At 38.2% G+C, this 17,285-nt stretch overlaps 1 protein-coding gene across 1 annotated transcript; it reads right to left on the bottom strand.

The window, feature by feature from the left end:
* Positions 1-4,494: 4,494 nt before the first annotated feature.
* Positions 4,495-12,018, bottom strand: mad2l1 (MAD2 mitotic arrest deficient-like 1 (yeast)). The gene is made up of 5 exons (XM_083936744.1): positions 11,879-12,018; positions 9,988-10,134; positions 5,609-5,729; positions 5,079-5,182; positions 4,495-4,951 (listed from the first exon to the last, which is right to left on the bottom strand). Exons 1-5 carry the CDS (start codon positions 11,940-11,942, stop codon positions 4,779-4,781), a joined length of 609 nt encoding a protein of 202 aa, XP_083792870.1. The 5' UTR covers positions 11,943-12,018; the 3' UTR covers positions 4,495-4,778.
* Between the last annotated feature and the right edge of the window lie 5,267 nt (positions 12,019-17,285).

Raw genomic sequence — 17,285 nt, 5'->3', positions numbered from 1 at the left:
ACTGTTAGGAAACCCTTGGTGTCACTTTTGAATACTCTGGGTCACATTGTGAATTGAAACAAATGGATATTACTTGGTTAGCTTACCATAAAAAGGTATGATAATGGCCTTCTGAGGCAACTAGCAGGTATAGAATGGCCATACCGTCTAATATCTAATGTAGTGATAACTGAAAACGCCCATTTAATCGTACAACAGGCGAATTGGCTGGACCAAGTTTATGCATATTTAACTTTCAGCTGGGTCAATGTGCACGTTCCCAGAATGTGTCAAATTGGAGAGGAAAAAATAGTTTGCTGCACCGGAAGTGTCAGTACAATTCATTTTTTGATTTTTGTGAGGATTTCCTGTCTGAGTGGCAGCCAGGTGCCTCTAAAAAACCAGGTGCCTCTAAAAAATATCTGCTTTAAACATGCATCACAATTAGACTTACTGTACTTGCTGAAGTTCAGTGCAAAACAGGATCATAATCAACATTTCTCTTTGCAGTGTGGTCACTTTCAGTTTTACACCAAATTAAGCAGTTTGAATAATCTGGTTTAACTGTTGGCTTGTTTACAAGCTTTCTGATCATCTAACAGCTCATTTTTCATCAAGACTTTGTTGTAGCAATGTCTCCCTTTTCCCAGATCTCAGCAATAACTTTAATGAGTTCATATCCTAACAGATAGAAATGATGGCTAAATCTATGAACATTTACCCAAGTTATCATATCCCTTAACATAAAACCATAAACAAATGAAAACATAAAGCAACATTGCATAACTATTTTAACTTAAAATAACGCACTGCCAAAACCAGAGCCGGGTGAGCAAGCAATGGAACCAGGTTCAGCAGCCTCTACAGAAATCATGGCAAAAGCAAAGAGACCGAGAGGAACGTTGACACAGAAAACTAAGGTTCTGTTTACACGTACAGAAACATTTCCCTGCGTTTGTGCCCTTCGTTTACACGCAAACAGAGAATTCAAAAAACTCCGGCCAGAGTGGGGATTTTAAAAAACTCTGGGTGCAAGTTTGCATTTAAACAGAGAAAGACTGTGTTTCTGGCAGCCGACATCACTGTATGTGCCAGAACATGCACCTGCGTCATAGGTGCGACCAATGTTTACATTTTCATTTGTCTGTGGTGATCAGGGATGCAGAGTAGCAGTCGCATTTATGTTGGTTCAAAGACAGAGGAAGTGATTTGTTGCTGTTGTTGCCATTTCCTGGATTTTGATTGGCTAATGTGGGCTTGAGCTTCTCTAAACACTGCCACCTACAGGTTAGGCATACTTTTGAGGCCATATACACACAGGTTAATGTAAACAACATTTATTTGAAAACAAAAAAAGAGAGAGTTGTGCATGATGTTATTTTTGACAGCAAATTGTCCGTTTATGAAAACAGCCAGCCACGTGTAAACCTAGCCTAAGAAGAGAAAAGGAGAGTATAACTGAGCAAGGGGCCACCACAAGAGTAAATCTGGTCTGGCTTTTAGTCGCTTTGCAAAATAAAAAGCTGCAAGACAGACGGCAAGCTGTCCTCCTGTCTGTTGGACTAGTATGTAATATTAGCTGGCTTGCACTTCCCTGATAACCAAACTCCACCAGATGGATTGATTCTCATTGTCTCTGCATATCCATCTGGGAACTCTCCTTTGGAGATCTTTTGGGAAGAGGCGAAAATACTGGTTGCTGATTGGATAAACCATCTGTCTAACACCAACATACAGACCAAATCATGAAGCGTTAGTGAGCAGCTTGCTCCAAAGCTGTGCTCATCTCATCCGTGGAAGCCTCCATGTTGTTTACACTAAAAAGTCTCTTCTCGTTTCGTCACACTTAAATCAACCTCAAAACCAACGCCGATTGGTTCGGTCGCTGGTCAAACTTCTCCAAATTTTCTCCGCCGCACGTTACCAGACTGATGAGGGAGTGAAATACAATGGAGCTCAGAGATCAGGATGGACTCACAAGGCTACTTCCCTGATGTTTCACTGTTAGCAAAGTTATCAAATCGCTGATTTTTGATCATCTAACACAACAAAGCATGTGCACAGCTGTTCATATTGATGACCGCAGTGTTTAAGTTAATTACACTTTGATACCGTAGGGATGCCTAATTGATAAACATACCAATATTATGCAATGTTGCTTGAAGTTAACTGTTAGCTAACTCCCAAGCCAGACAGGTGAGAATGAAGTGCAATTTTGTGCTCATGACACATAATCCTTGTATCAGAGGTCAGGCTGATTTTCCCAAACTTTGTGAGACTTGTCTTCCTGTCGTCAATATTATTTAATGGCTAGAGAACATAACAGACAGCACTAAGCTATATTTATTACAATAACCACATGTATTTTTGCACAGAGTGGCTTTCAACTTTAAGTCTCACTTACATTATCTCTCACAGGTAGTGACATTTAGGGGAACACTGAAAGGTGAGACGTTGGCAAAGATCCCTGGGGATCAGCCCCAGTACATATGGGATACAGATATTGTACTTACTATATACTTTACATAGTGTCACAATAATCTGATAAGCTTGTTAAAGAGCTTGTTTTTGTTCACAGCACACACACTAAGGGTTTGAGTCTTTTGTAACATTTTCTTTCACTCATTGTCTTAACTATTGTATATTTATTTTTGTTTTATATATTTATTAGAGTTTCTATATTGTAAGGTCATTCTTTTGTCAAGAGCACACAATTCTTAAGATAGGAAATGTAGTTTTAATACTTTATAAAGCCTATCTGCTTTTATGAGGGACCTTTCTTAGGAACAACTCTGATGATGTGGAAATGTACTGTTTGAAATTTAGATTTTTTTTTTCTTACCGAGTTTAAATTTAAGACCTTTTTAAGACCCTTTTCTGACATTTTTAGACCTCATCACCACTTCTACTCGGTTACATTAGCAACACAATAAGGAACTTAGCAACATAAACCATACGTTGATTGTACGATAGCAAAAAGATAGGTAGCTGAACACACGGTTAAAGGTTAGGAAGGTTATCAAGATGATCTCAGTCAGCAGGACAGTGATTGTCTTTTTCATATGATGTAAATTGCAGCAGGATTCCATAAATAAATGACACAGAATCACACTGCGCCGATGAGCCCACACAATGGTAAAATTCATGCAATTTTAAGCTAAAACCTCTCTGGGAACATATTGAAGGTACAATATGTAACACTTCACAAAATGGGGTTTAAGACATTTTGATACTTTTTTAGGGACCTAATTATTGCTCATTTGAGTTATCAACTTTCAGCCCTTTATTTAAAACCCTGTGGACAGCCTGTCTGTCAGTTGAAGGATGAAGTAAATTATATCAATTGTGATCTCATGGGATCCTGTGTGGAGAACTTCCAGAAGGGCAACCATCACTGTCGCACTACACCAAACTTGGCTTTATGGTTGAGCGGCAGGACACACATTGCTGCTAATAGCACTAGCAACACTAATACATAAGATTCATTTTTTCTCTGTAGTGTCAGTTAACACAAACCATGGACCCACTGCACAGTAACATTTACTGTGATAAAAAGCAGGACTACAACTATATAGTGACATATACCCACATATTGACTTTTTGTCAAAGTGACATGTGCTAGTGATGGTCAAAGCTCCTTTCCAGCTGAGCTTTCAAGGCTGAGGGCAGCACCCTATCCAGGTCTTATAATACATCCATGGTGTAGTGACCCTTTAAGCTTACTTTGGACAAGGCTTCGTTACTACAGCTTAGTTAAACAGCAACATTTCAACTTACAGCTACTGAAACGTTTAAATAATAACACAAGGTCAAGCAGGATCCTGCTTTAAGTGCAATGTGTCTGCCCAGGCTGTTACACAATGTTAACGGTTTTGTATTTAATACACTACACACAGAAATAGGTGCATATTATTTAACAGGCTTGACAGTCTTGACTTACTAAAGCACTTTTATAGACTCACATCCTCAGAAGGCTAAATTTTCTTTCAGTGGTTTTGTTTTGTACCTTGAATAAGTCTCCAGCACTGTTATATTGTACATGTGCCTGTGGCATCAGCTCTTGTCTTTAAAAAAACTGAATATCTTTTTCCTTAATGCTGCGGCCTCTGGGTTGTTTGAATTTTTTTTAAAATCTTTATTTTGTTGCATGCACACAGGAGGGCATTAAACCAGTAAGAGTTTTTTTGAGAGACTTGTGGGTGTAATATGCTGTTATGGTACGGATGTGACGGAGGTGTTCCACATCTACAACTGTTGACACCACTGAACACTGTGAGCCAAGTAAATGGTATGTCCCATTAAAGAATAATGCTTATTTTCTATGTGTTCTGTTTATTGTTCTATAACTTGCCATACTGTGTAAACTATAAAACCCATAGAATCACCAACCAGTGACTATGTTGCACTGCCACCTTCTGGTCAAGAGTAGAATAAACACTTAAAAAAAAAAAAAACTTTGTGAAAGATTTATTTATGACATTTCATAAAAGTTTAACATATAAACTACTAGCTTCTAAAACAGGTTGACAACATGTGACAGGGTAAACAATAGAAAAAAAGAGACAGTTGTTCCTGATAGACTGATCACATCTTATATTTACATCAGTGAAGACAGCAAATTGCAGTCATATTCTTTGAAACGAGACAAAGTGAAGATGAGAAAACAACGACAGACAAAGACTGCAATGGTACAGAATACAGAGATGCAGACAGTGATTTTTAGGACAGAGCACTGTTAGGTCTACTGTATAAGGGGCAGTGGTTGGTGTTGTATACAGCCCTGAATGTGTCTTAGAGGTCTAAACAGAGTCGGTCTTCTTGTACGCTACCATGCTGTTCACCTTGTGGATTGAGGTGGTGAAGGAGCGTAAACGCACCTCCTCTGATTGGTCAATGATCTGCGGCCCAGACTCTTCCCACTTATCAGGGACAATCAGGTCTTTGTCTGTGTAAACGAGAAGGTCAAACGCACCTAGGGGGTGGGTGGGGGGGAGAGAGAGCAACGGTCAAAGTGTCAAAGGAACATTCAACTGACAATTTCCAGAACTGCATCTGACACAGACGTTAGTTTGTTGGTAGAAAAGGATCAGGTTACTCACATGGCGTCTCCAGCAGTGGCAGGAAAGTAACTGTGGCTGTTATCTGTCGGATAACTGAGCGGATCTCATCCTGAATGGTCTTAATGGACTTTTCTCTAGGAGCACTGAGTGACACGAAAACTGAGTTAACAGAAATGATCTAAAGCACTTTGTATACACACTGATGTAAGAGCGAGGGGGCTGCCAGTGACCGGCGCCCCGAGCAGTTGGGGGTTCGGTGCTTTGCTCAACAACACCTCGGCAGTGCCGAGGAGATGAACTGGCACCTCTCCAGCCACCAGTCCACGCTCCACACATGGTCCACACAGGGACTCAAACCAGCGACCATCTGGTTCCCAGCCAAGTCACCTATGGACTGAGCTACTGCCGCCCGACTTCATACAAAGACCGAACACATTTTCTGAGAATTTTAATTACAGATCCAAATTATTAGTACTAGTACTAGTGATTATTAGTACGAAACTATCTGAAATAACGCAGCTTAATAAACAATTGTCGCTGATTTTTCAAGGAAAAAGACAGGAGCTGACCTGCTCTCCTTTGCCGATTTGTCACACTCAATGTCAAACTGCCATCTCTCCAGAACCTCATTGGTTTCCAGACATGTGATCACCAACACAAACTTCTGCACTGTGCACTCAAACAGCCACTCTGCAACACAAAGAACAAACACATTGAGTTGTACCCCAACACTAAATGGGATCTAGAAGAAATGATGTCAGTACAAAATATATACTAAAAAAGTGGAATAAACATACTATAATATAATATGGATACTTTTACTCAACTTTACTACTACTTCTTGACTTTACTCAGAGACTGAGGACTCCGATTAAGCTATATTTCCGTCATTGGAGATGTTTCCTGTTCTTGTAAATACATTAGCTCATTAGTCATGTAGCACAAAGAGATGCTGGCGATCACACAGGTTTGTACAATTGCTGTATGTCAATTCTCAAAACGCTAAAGTTACAAAAAACATAAAAAGCATTATCATCACAACTTGAATACAAAATTTTATTTTTAAATAATGCAGTCGAATGACAAGTAGGTCATCTGTATTTGAAAGATCTGATGATACAGCTAGAACAATTAGCTGATTAATTGATTACTTTAGCAACAGAGAATGAATTTACAGCTATTTAAATGTAAAAAACTCAGTGTTTCCCCCAGGTATACAGTGTTGGAGGGGAGTGGGCAATGACTAAAAAAATGAAAGGAATCATGGTTTTCATGCGTTTTCACTGTAGCGGATTGCCTGAATGTTCTTTTTTGTTAATGTGCCAGTCTGTGTTTAATCAGACAATTTTATGGTTCGGTTCATATTGAAGGGTCAATCCTCACATGGATGAATGAATCAGTGTTAAAAGGCGTTAAAAAACACCAGACAGAAGGATCACAATTATACAGCAAAAATTAGAGCCACAATGCAAACTCAAATCAGTGAATTGCACAATGAGCTTCACTCGTCATCAGAAAATGTCTTTTAAATAATTGTCCAAAAGGTCCAAATAATGTTTTCCAACAGAAGTTCTACATCAAAAATCCCTTTAAGGTTTCAAGCAAAAAATAAATAAATAAAGAATTTCAGTTTGTTTAATTCTGTTTTAGTTGTTTTTTAGTAGGAGTGAATCATCTTCTCTAACAAAATAATAAAGGATCTCTGATAAGTTCCAGTTTTGTTTTTACCGTTAGGAGTGGAGCCTCTTCCCAAACAATTTAACAAACGATCTTTGAACAAGTAAATCTCCAACCCTGTCTGAGTTTTCTGATAATTAGAAATACGCAACCATGTAGAGACAGAATTTACATGCTGTCATGTAAATAAGATAAATAACATAAGGCTGTTTGATTTGTTTCACCTTGTTTTTCACATCGGCTGTGAGATGGGCACGCATGGAGTCACAGATTAACAGCGATGGTGATGCGTGGAAAAAACCACCTGGTCTCCTTACATACACCTCCCTCAGCCACTCTTTCATCATCTCCTCATCCATCCAGCCCTTTTCATTTGCCTTAATAACGACTCCAGCTGGAAAAGTCTCTTTAGGCAAAGTCTTTCTCTTAAAAATCACCATAGGCGGCAGTTTCTGTCCATTTGCGTGGCAGCCAAGCACAACAGTAAACGACGCTTTTTCATACCCCGTTGTGCGTATCGCTACCGTTCTTGTCCCCTTCTTCTCCACCGTGTGATTCAACGGGATGTCGAAAGTGAGCAGCACCTCGTCCATGTTGGTGATGTGGCTTGGCTGGATGCGTTTGTCGGCGATGTGTTTGCTGCAGTAGGAGTGGAAGCTCGCCAGCTTTTCATTATAATCCGCCGGACGCTGCTGCGCTACTGTAGTCCTGGTCCGGATGGAAAAATGGCGCCGTTTCATAAAACGAAAGCACCACGACGGACCTCCTTGAAAATGTTCAATTTTCATTTCTTCCGCTAGCGTTACTGCTTTTAGTCGAACAGTGACCGTCGAAACGCTCGCCCCACTCGTTCTTTGCTTGATGATCCACCGCTCGAGTCTTTCCTCCAACTCGGGCCACCTCGCCTTATGTCCGCGGAAACTCAGCAGCGTCTTCTTCACCTGTCGGAGTTCGTTTTCCATCTTCCTCCACTTGCGAACCATCGATTCATTAATCTTGAATTCTCTCGCGGCTGCTCGATTTCCATGTTCCTCTGCGTAGCTGATAGCCTTCAGTTTAAACTGTGCTTCATAGGCGTGTCTCTTTGCCATTCTCAGGGTTGTTAAGACAACAATGTTCTGCATAAAGCACATACCTGTTCTTTTATACACAATCCACGCCCACTATCCCCCTTTAACGTTCTCACGGTGGTCTCAACAACATCCGCAGTAACAACACACACAGGGCGCACCGCACTATAGGGCGCGCCGCACATTTTGAGGAAAAAAAAAAAAGACGTTTATATGCGCCTTATAGTCGCAAAAATACGGTAGATAAAAGGAACTTGACATTCAAGGGGGCGGGGGGTGCCGTTGGAAGGGCTGAGAGCCCACCTAATATAATTGTAGGGGAACCACTGCAAATTGGTTCATCTAGTGAGAATGTGTTACTTGTCAATCAGATTAAAGAAGGCGATATATGAAGACATGACATTGGGCACTGAAAATTTAGATTTTTTGACACTTCAGACCAAATGAACAATCGAGAAAATGTTTGGCAGATGAATGGATAAAGACTCAAACCTGACAGGTCCCAGGTAAATACCAGGTTTTGGGGAAGCTTCAGTCCATCTTTCTGCATAAAGCTTCATGCCTACTCAGGGTGGTTTGGGGTTGGGTTATTTTCAAATTTGATATATTTAGAAATGGATCGCTTTGACTGTACCAAATGTGTCCACTTGTGCCACGTTTATCAAGTAGGCTTAGATATGCAATGCCCAATGCCAGAGTGTTGCACTAGCATGGCGATCCAACTGTGCAGTTCAATGAATGAAGGAATAATTCGCCAGTATAGGTGGGATTCAGTCAGGTCAGGTCTTGGCACGAGTATGGGTTCAAGTCTTAGTCTTCCACCCGTACAGAACTCCTTTCCATAAACAACATTAGCGCAATGGAACCAACTTAAAATTTTCCGTCATTGACAAAATGCCAAAATTACTTCACTGATTAATTCAGCGGTTTTGTGCAGCACTAGTCACAGCAGGAGTCAGGAGACTGACAAGACAATGGAGGAGGATTTGGTATCAAAGCCAAGAAGCAAAAGCGCCTACATGGCAATATTTCCAAAGACAGACCTAAAGCCAATATGGAATCCGATAACATTAATGAAGCATTTCTGCCTCACAGCTGGAACAAAGTGCCGCTGCGTCTGCTCCTCAGTTGAAGCTCAACCAGAGACCAACAAATATTCCTGATATTAGGCAGCAGAGTGTCCAAAAAGTCTATAAAAAGAAAGATAATTGTGATGACACAATGCCTGCAGTGTTTTAGTGGCCTATGCCCTCAATGCAGAAAAACTAAAAATGAATCTGTTATGTGGTGTTGATGAAAAGGGAATGAACGGCTGATTTCTCTCCATGCCATTATAAATGCATAATCCATACATTTATGAATTAATGAATTAAAAATGAAATGTTAATAGAGAGAAAGTCTCCTCTTAAAAAATAAAATAAAATGACAGTTAATAGATAATGGCAAGACTTTTTCGGCCTTATCTGTCACGACAAAGTTTAACGCAACTTCTGAATGGAACAACTGTCCTCCTAGGGGTCTTTGGGGAAGGGTTACAGTATATCCAGCAAAATAAGGCTGGGCCGTGATTCGATATGATCATTCATTGTCTTTAAATGTAATCGTATCGAGATGAAATCATATGGCAATATCATGACAGACAATTACAATTAGTTCTTAATAAAATAAGAAAATACTTTTTTTGTATTTGTTACATTTTTGTATTTGTTACATAAACTCACACAGGAGTATACAAGAATAGTGTTTACCATGTTGTTATTTCATTAAGACTATTTTATTTATTTATTTACTGAATTACCAGCAAGGCTTCTCCCAGGGAACGGCTCGGTGAGACTCGGTGGCAGAATCAAGGGCAAAAATGCGAATTAGAGAAATAAAAAAAAGCTATAACATGGATTCCATAGGGCCTTACATTAAGTCAGTGCTAAAAGCTGACTGTAGATTTGAATTACTACGTCAGAGAACATGTTATCAAGATATGAAATGACCTATGTCAGAATAAAAGCATATCGTCCAGCCCTACAGCAAAATAACTTGGGTTAGTTCAAAATGACTCAATTAAATTCACTGTTGGTTCATGAGGCAGAAATAACGGATTAGTCACTTTGTCCATCGTTATGTCGGCACCTACACTAAAAATTCCCTGGGGAAATAAGCTATGGAAAGCCTAAGGTATAACAGAAGCAATCTACTGAGGCTACCTTTGAGTTGAGACACGACATTGGTCAGGTAGTTCTTCAATTTGGGATCCGTGGTAAGTTGAAGGCTCATGTCATAGTGGGTGACTCTGGTGAATGTCTCTGGAGGATATATGCCCCGCTGGTACAGGATGCTGTTGATGCCAAATGCTGTGGTGGAAAGAGTGAATCAAATGGCTTAGACAAGATGAACTTTCAGTATTCCTCACAGAAAAAGAGAGACTGTCGAGCATCTCACAGTTAAACAGGATTCAAAGTGGGGATATAGAAATGGAACACAATCAAATTGGATAATACACCAAAACATATCACAACTGGTGACACTACAGCACAGTAAGTATCAAAGTATTGACTGAAAAGTATTAAACTGTGTGTCTATATATACATACACACAAATTCAAGATCAAAATTGGAGAATAACAAATAAACACTTGATTTATTACTGTTATTTTTTGTTGTTCAGAATTTGATAGAATTTAAGCTGTGACTATACCACTGCTGTACGAGCATGTTTTTTTAAATAACCAAGGGACTTCAACAAAAACCTTTATTTTGTGAAAAAGGAGTGATCAAAATAAGAGAACAGTAACAACTGTGTCAGAAGAGAAGATTTCAACAAGGTTTTCTTCTACAGGAATCAAAAATGAATAGGAAGTGTAGAGGCCAAAGTTTCTCACACTGCTCTGGTTTGATCAACAAATTCTTTAAAAAAAAAACAGTATATCAGAATAATAATAATAAAAAAAAAAAAAAAAAAAAAAAAAAAATATATATATATATATATATACACACACACACACACACCTATACATACATATATATATGTATATATATATACATATATATACACACACATATATATATATATATATATATACACATATATACATATATATATACATACATATACATATATATATATATATATATAAAATTCAGATCATGACATCATCAGACTATATGATACAGATACATGGACATTCTGGGAAGATAACGTGCTGTTTATACGGTTTATTTATTTTACTTATGTTTATTTAGTGTCTATATTGTACATGTCTACCTGTCTGAGCGAGTGAACACCTACCGATGCCAAATTCCATGTGTGTGCATACTTGGCCATTAAAGCTGATTCTGAGTCGCCTATCTTTAAAAGTTTTTGTTAATTTAATCTTACACACGTCATTTGTTCACTAATTTTGATCTCCAGTGTGTGTGTGTGTGTGTGTGTGTCTGTATGTCTGCTTTTTAATTTAGCACTGGACTACAATTACAATTAAGCCAACAGTAACGGTTAAACCGATATATAGAAATGCTGCCATACTTTAAAAGAAGCGTTTACGTCTCTTGTTAATTCGACAAAACGTAAAACCCAGTGACCAAACCTCACCTAACATAATAACGTTACACTTTTAAGTGAAGTGAAGTATATCCTGTGACGTTATAGTTTCACATTTTAATATTCTTCTTCTTTAAGTTTTATATATTTCAAATTGTTTTTATTAATGTTTTTACTTGTATCCGTACTTACGGTATTCTGTCTGTGAGCTGCAGCAACCTCTTTCCCCTAACGTTAACTGTGTAAGATAGCGTAAGATCTCACGAGGTTACGTTTGTTTGTTCAACGCTCAACATTTTCACCAGTGAAGTCCGTGGCAACAAGAAAGCAAAACAAATTCAGTTTGGTTGTTTGTGTGATCAAATGAAGTGTGGGCTTTAAAGACAATTTGACCAATTGACAATTTTATGTAGTTCCGATTGCCGTTCTGAGTGCACTAAACTACCGACACACTAGGCAGGCCCGGTAACGTTAGCAGCATATTAGCACTGCATGTGTGCGCATCGAAAGCACTAAAACTGAGCTGAAAAAACAAATACTATGACTAACAATACTTACAGAAGAACTCGGCCACTAACTCGGCGCTTCCCTTCAGAGTAATTCCTTTCAACGTGCTAGTCATTTTCTTACACTTTAGGTTAAATTCTTAACAATGAACCTTTGCTGTGCTTTGTTTCTGTGTAGACTTCAACTACCCGCCGTCCAGTTTGAAATTTGTGAGCTGCCCCACATTCTTGCGCATGCGTGAACGATTAAGGCGCACTGTTGATGACGCATGAATTGTACTTAATTTTGTTTAGCACTAGAGGACAGTATATACTCAATGTAATGCTTGGTATAAGTCATCCATTTTTCAATAGGCTGTTTGATATTATCCCCATTTTCATCATTTGGTTGGATGTAAACTCATTGTAAAATCTCACTGACAAACCACTCATTGACGACGTAAACGACATTAACCCACTTTTTAAATAGGCCTACACGTTTGATTGCATCCATTTAAATATGATTAGTTTTAGTTATTACAACTTACTATGAAGATTCACTTTTTTTTTTACAGTAACCTAACCTCACAAAAACGTGATATGTTCAATTCAAATATTCCAGATAACCCAAAAGTGTCCAGGAACAGTCCAAAAATGATATCTATGTAGCCTAGACCTGCATATACTGGATTACCATAAATTAAATATGTGCATATGAAGTAAAATCATATATGTAGCAAACAAATATGTATAAATGGTCTATGAAACCTATTAGAAATCGGAAATTAATAACAAAACCATGCACTGAGGCGGCTGGTGGAATAGGGATTAGAGCACTTGCCCCATGTACAGAGTCTGAAGGTCCTTGAGGCAGCAGCCGCAGGTTCAACTCCGTCCTGCGGCCCTTTGCTGCATGTCTCCCCTCTCTCTCTCTGTCACCCCATTTCCTGTCAGTCCTATCTAATAAAAAGCTTGCAAAACGGACAACAACATAATCTTTAAAAAAAAGAGGGGGGAAAAGAGAACAATATTAAATATAATAAATATATATTTAACATACTAAACATAAATATATATAGTATGTAGTATATATATTAATACATATTTTAATGCACTCCCAATATATAATACTGTATAAAAATCATATACATGTTTTTAACATAAGTAGATGTATAATTGTGTTAATATTGTAGACATATATTTCATGTACATTAATTTATGTTGATATTATGTATGTAAATTATTTAAAATTTATTTAAAATTAAGATGATAAGAAAAACATGCAGAAGCATAGGCCTACATCATTTTTGAATATGTTGTAACCTATTGAAGAAATTGAAAAATATAAATTAAATATATACTGTAGCAACATTTAATAGAGTATAAAAATTGATCATATGGATATTTTTACAATATATTGTTAACATAAAGTCGCAATCTTTATTTTTTTATATTTATTATCATTATGTAAATGTAGGATATAGACATTTATGTCAAAATTAATAAGAAAAACTATAGGCATACATTTTTTTATATGTATGTTGTAGCCTATTCATATTACACATTTAAATTAAATATATAGTTAACATATATGGTAGCAACATATAATACAGTATTCAAAAATGATCATGTAGATCTTTTTGAAATATGTAAAGATACAAATTTGACCAAGGGTATTTCAAATATGTTATGGTTATATATGTACTTATATTTATTACTTTATACATACAGAGGTCTTATAGGTAACATATGGGGCATATATGTCATATTTTTCTCTGCACTGGCTACCTGTAAAATCTAGAATAGAATTTAAAATCCTTCTCCTTACGTACAAAGCTCTTATTGGTCAGGCTCCGTCGTATCTTAAAGAGCTCATAGTACCGTATCACCCGACTAGATCTCTGCGCTCTGAGAATGCACGGCTACTCGTCGTTCCTAGAGTCTCCAAAAGTAGAAATGGAGGCAGAGCCTTCAGCTACCAAGCTCCTCTCCTGTGGAACAAACTCCCAAATGTTATTCGGGAGGCAGACACTGTCCCCATATTTAAGAGTAAACTTAAAACTTTCCTTTTTGATAAAGCTTACAGCTAGGACTTACGATAAGATTTTCTTCTGCTTAATTATGCTGCTATAGGCCTAGTCTGCCGGGGGATAATACTTTTCCTGATACTCTGAGCTTCTCTCCTCTCTGTCTGTACCATTCATGTCTCATCAATGCATGTTACTAATTCAGCTTCTTCCCCGGAGTTGTTTGTGCTTTGTCATCACGAGGTCTTTGCTGATCGTGGTGGTGCCTGCTGCCGTGGTCCTGTGTGTAGGTCTCTGCTGATGGTGGTGGTGCCTGCTGCCGTGGTCCTACATGACACTTCCTGCTGCTATTATCACTGTTACTCATATATACTATCACTAGTCTAATAAACTATAAAATTTGTAGCTGTATCGTAGCTGCTATTGCCACTACTCATCATTGATCATGTTTGCCACCATAATTATTATCATTTTCATATTCTGTCACCTTAGCTGTGCTTGTTTCTACTATTCTGTTGTATTAACTGTCTTAACATGTACGTCATATATATTATAGTTACTGTTAGGCTTTGCTTGCTTGCATCTCTGGAAGTGTGTCTGTCTGTCTCTCTCTGTCCATCTGTGTGTCTTTTCTCTCTTTGTCTCTCCTTTTCTTCCTCCCCAACCGGTCAAGACAGATGTCCGTCCTCCACAGAGCTGGGTCCGTCTGACGTTCCTGCCTGTTAAAGGGAAGGTTTTCGTTGCCACCGTACTCTACAGAGGAAATGTTGGGTCTATGTAAATCATAAATAAGTAATTGAGTGTGGTCTTTACCTACTCTGTAAAGTGTCCTGAGATCACTTTTGTTATGATATGGCACTGTAAATAAAATTGAATTGAAGTGAATTTTTTTATATTTTCTCTATACAGTCCCATTATAATTATATAGTTGTGCTGTATATAAATTGCGCTATGTAAATAAACTTGCCTTGCCCTGCCTGCAAATTGGTTCATCTAGTGAGAATGTGTTACTTGTCAATCGGATTAAACAAGGCGATATATGAAGACATGACATTGGGCACTGAAAATTGAGATTTTTGGACACTTCAGACCAAATGAAAAATCGAGAAAATGTTTGGCAGATGAATGGATAAAGACCCAAACCCGACAGGTCCCAGGTTTTGGGGAAGCTTCAGTCCATCTTTCTGCATGAAGCTTCATGCCTACTCACGGTGTCTTGGGGTTGGGTTCTAAATGTGTCCACTTGTGCCACGTTTATCAAGTAGGCTTAGATATGCAATGCCCAATGCCAGTGTGTTGCACTAGCATGGCGATCCAACTGTGCAATTCAATGAATAAAGGAATTATTCACCAGTATAGGTGGGATTCAGTCAGGTCAGGTCTTGGCACGGGTATGGGTTCAAGTCTTAGTCTTACACCCTTACAGAACTCCTTTCCATAAACCACATTAGCGCAATGGAACCAACTTAAAATCTTCCGTCATTGACAAAATGCCAAAATTACGTCACTGATTAATTCAGCGGTTTTGTACAGCACTAGTCACAGCAGGAGTCAGGAGACTGACAAGACAATAACCCAATGTGTATGCATTTGCAAGGGATCACTTCACTTCAGCCAACGTGCATTCCAATTTCATTAAGCAGGAAAAGAAATTGAGAAATATAGGGCTGGTAAGTCTCCCTGTAACATGACTTGAAATGGAAACATTATTTTCTGGTCCCAGTCATTATCTGTCCTGGATTACACATATGATGTTTGTGGAATCAAATGATAATTTTTCATGTTAAAAGTTTGATAGTTTATTGTAAGATTGTTCAATGAGAGCCTCTGGAAAAAACCTAATGAGAATGACTACAAATCATGTTCCCATGTGACGTTGTCACTTCATGCTTCATGCTTCACGCTTTCCCTCCACTTCTCAACTCTGACTGCTGCTGCTGTGTCATCTGCTAAGATTGAGATCAAGATGCCAGTGTGTTTTGTGTCAGAATCTCCACATCCCAGCAAGAATAGGTGTTCTTTATTTCGATTCCTGTCCGTAAGACTATCTGACCTTTGTGACGTGACGTCATCCCGCCTTCGCTCCACTTCTCACTTCTCAACTATATGTGCTGAGCTTTTACCGATCAGTTTTATCCAGGTATTCCTAGTCTTACGGTCAGACGGGAATCGAAAGAAAGAACACCCGTTCTTGCTGGAATGTGGACATTCTGGCACACTGGCACTGGTACACTGGTACTATTAGAACACACAAAGTATTATTCTCTTAAGCATGCTACTCTAAACAAACCCCATTTAACCATAGTAAAGTAAAACCCCAATTCCACTGAAGTTGGGGCGTTGTATAAATCATAAATAAAACCAGAATATAATGATTAGATGCCTTAACTTTTCAACTTATATTCAATGGAATACACTCCAAAGACAAGATATTTAATGTATTTTTTGTTGCAAATATTCACTTATTTCACCTACAAAGCCTATTAGTGTCCTCAGTTCCCAAACACTTATTGAGTGTTGTTAAAAGGAAAGGTGATTTGGAGAATTTGATGCTACAATACTAACTGTGTGAGAGTAAGAATATTATTAGCAGTGTGTTTGTTTCTTTTTGTTTTCCTGGCAGCTCACTTCACTACACTGATATATACAAATTGAGACTACATTTTCTTTAATTTCTCCATCTTTTATATAAAGCAAGCAAATACAACCAAAAGTTTTTGTGTCAGATTATTGGTTTAATTTGACGTGTAATAAGATGACTCTTCACACATAGGTTGACTGTCCTCCATAGAGCTGGGTCAGATCTGATATTCCTGCCTCATAAAAGGAAGGAAGGTTTTCACAACCACTGTGTGCAAAAGATTGCTTGATTAATACAGTATATACATTTTATTATTACTATTATAAGGGCCCGGGCACCGAACGTGCGAGGAAACCTATTGTTTTTGATGAAATTATTATTATTATAATAATTATTATAATAATAATAATAATAATAATAATTATTATTATTATTATTATTGTTATCCTACTGGGCCATTGCATTTTAGAGGGGCTTAGGATGTTCATAGGCTCACAGAAATTGGCACACAGGTGAGAAGGGGCAAAAATTGAAATGTTCAAAAGTCATTGGGTTCGTTTGTGGCCAGAGGGCTCCATAGCACCCCCAAACGCACGCCATGGTTGGGATAAAGTTCTTTTGATGTTCATGAAATTTGGTGGGATCATTGCTCTCATCTTATAGAGCACATGTAAAGTTTTGGAATTCTATTTCAACGGAGAGGAAGTCGGCCATTTTGGATTTTATGCGTCAATTTTCTTTTTCTGAACACATGTTTGAGGACTTTAGGATGCACAAAAACTAACGAAATGTGTCACGCACATTTGAACTAGTAATTACTTGGATTTGATGCCACAGTTGGGCTTTGGCGTGGCACATCGGCTCTATAGCAC

The sequence above is a fragment of the Echiichthys vipera genome (assembly GCF_963691815.1).
Source record: "Echiichthys vipera genome assembly, chromosome: 22".
Lineage (NCBI taxonomy): Eukaryota > Metazoa > Chordata > Actinopteri > Perciformes > Trachinidae > Echiichthys > Echiichthys vipera.
This window is presented reverse-complemented; position numbering and strand designations above follow the sequence as displayed.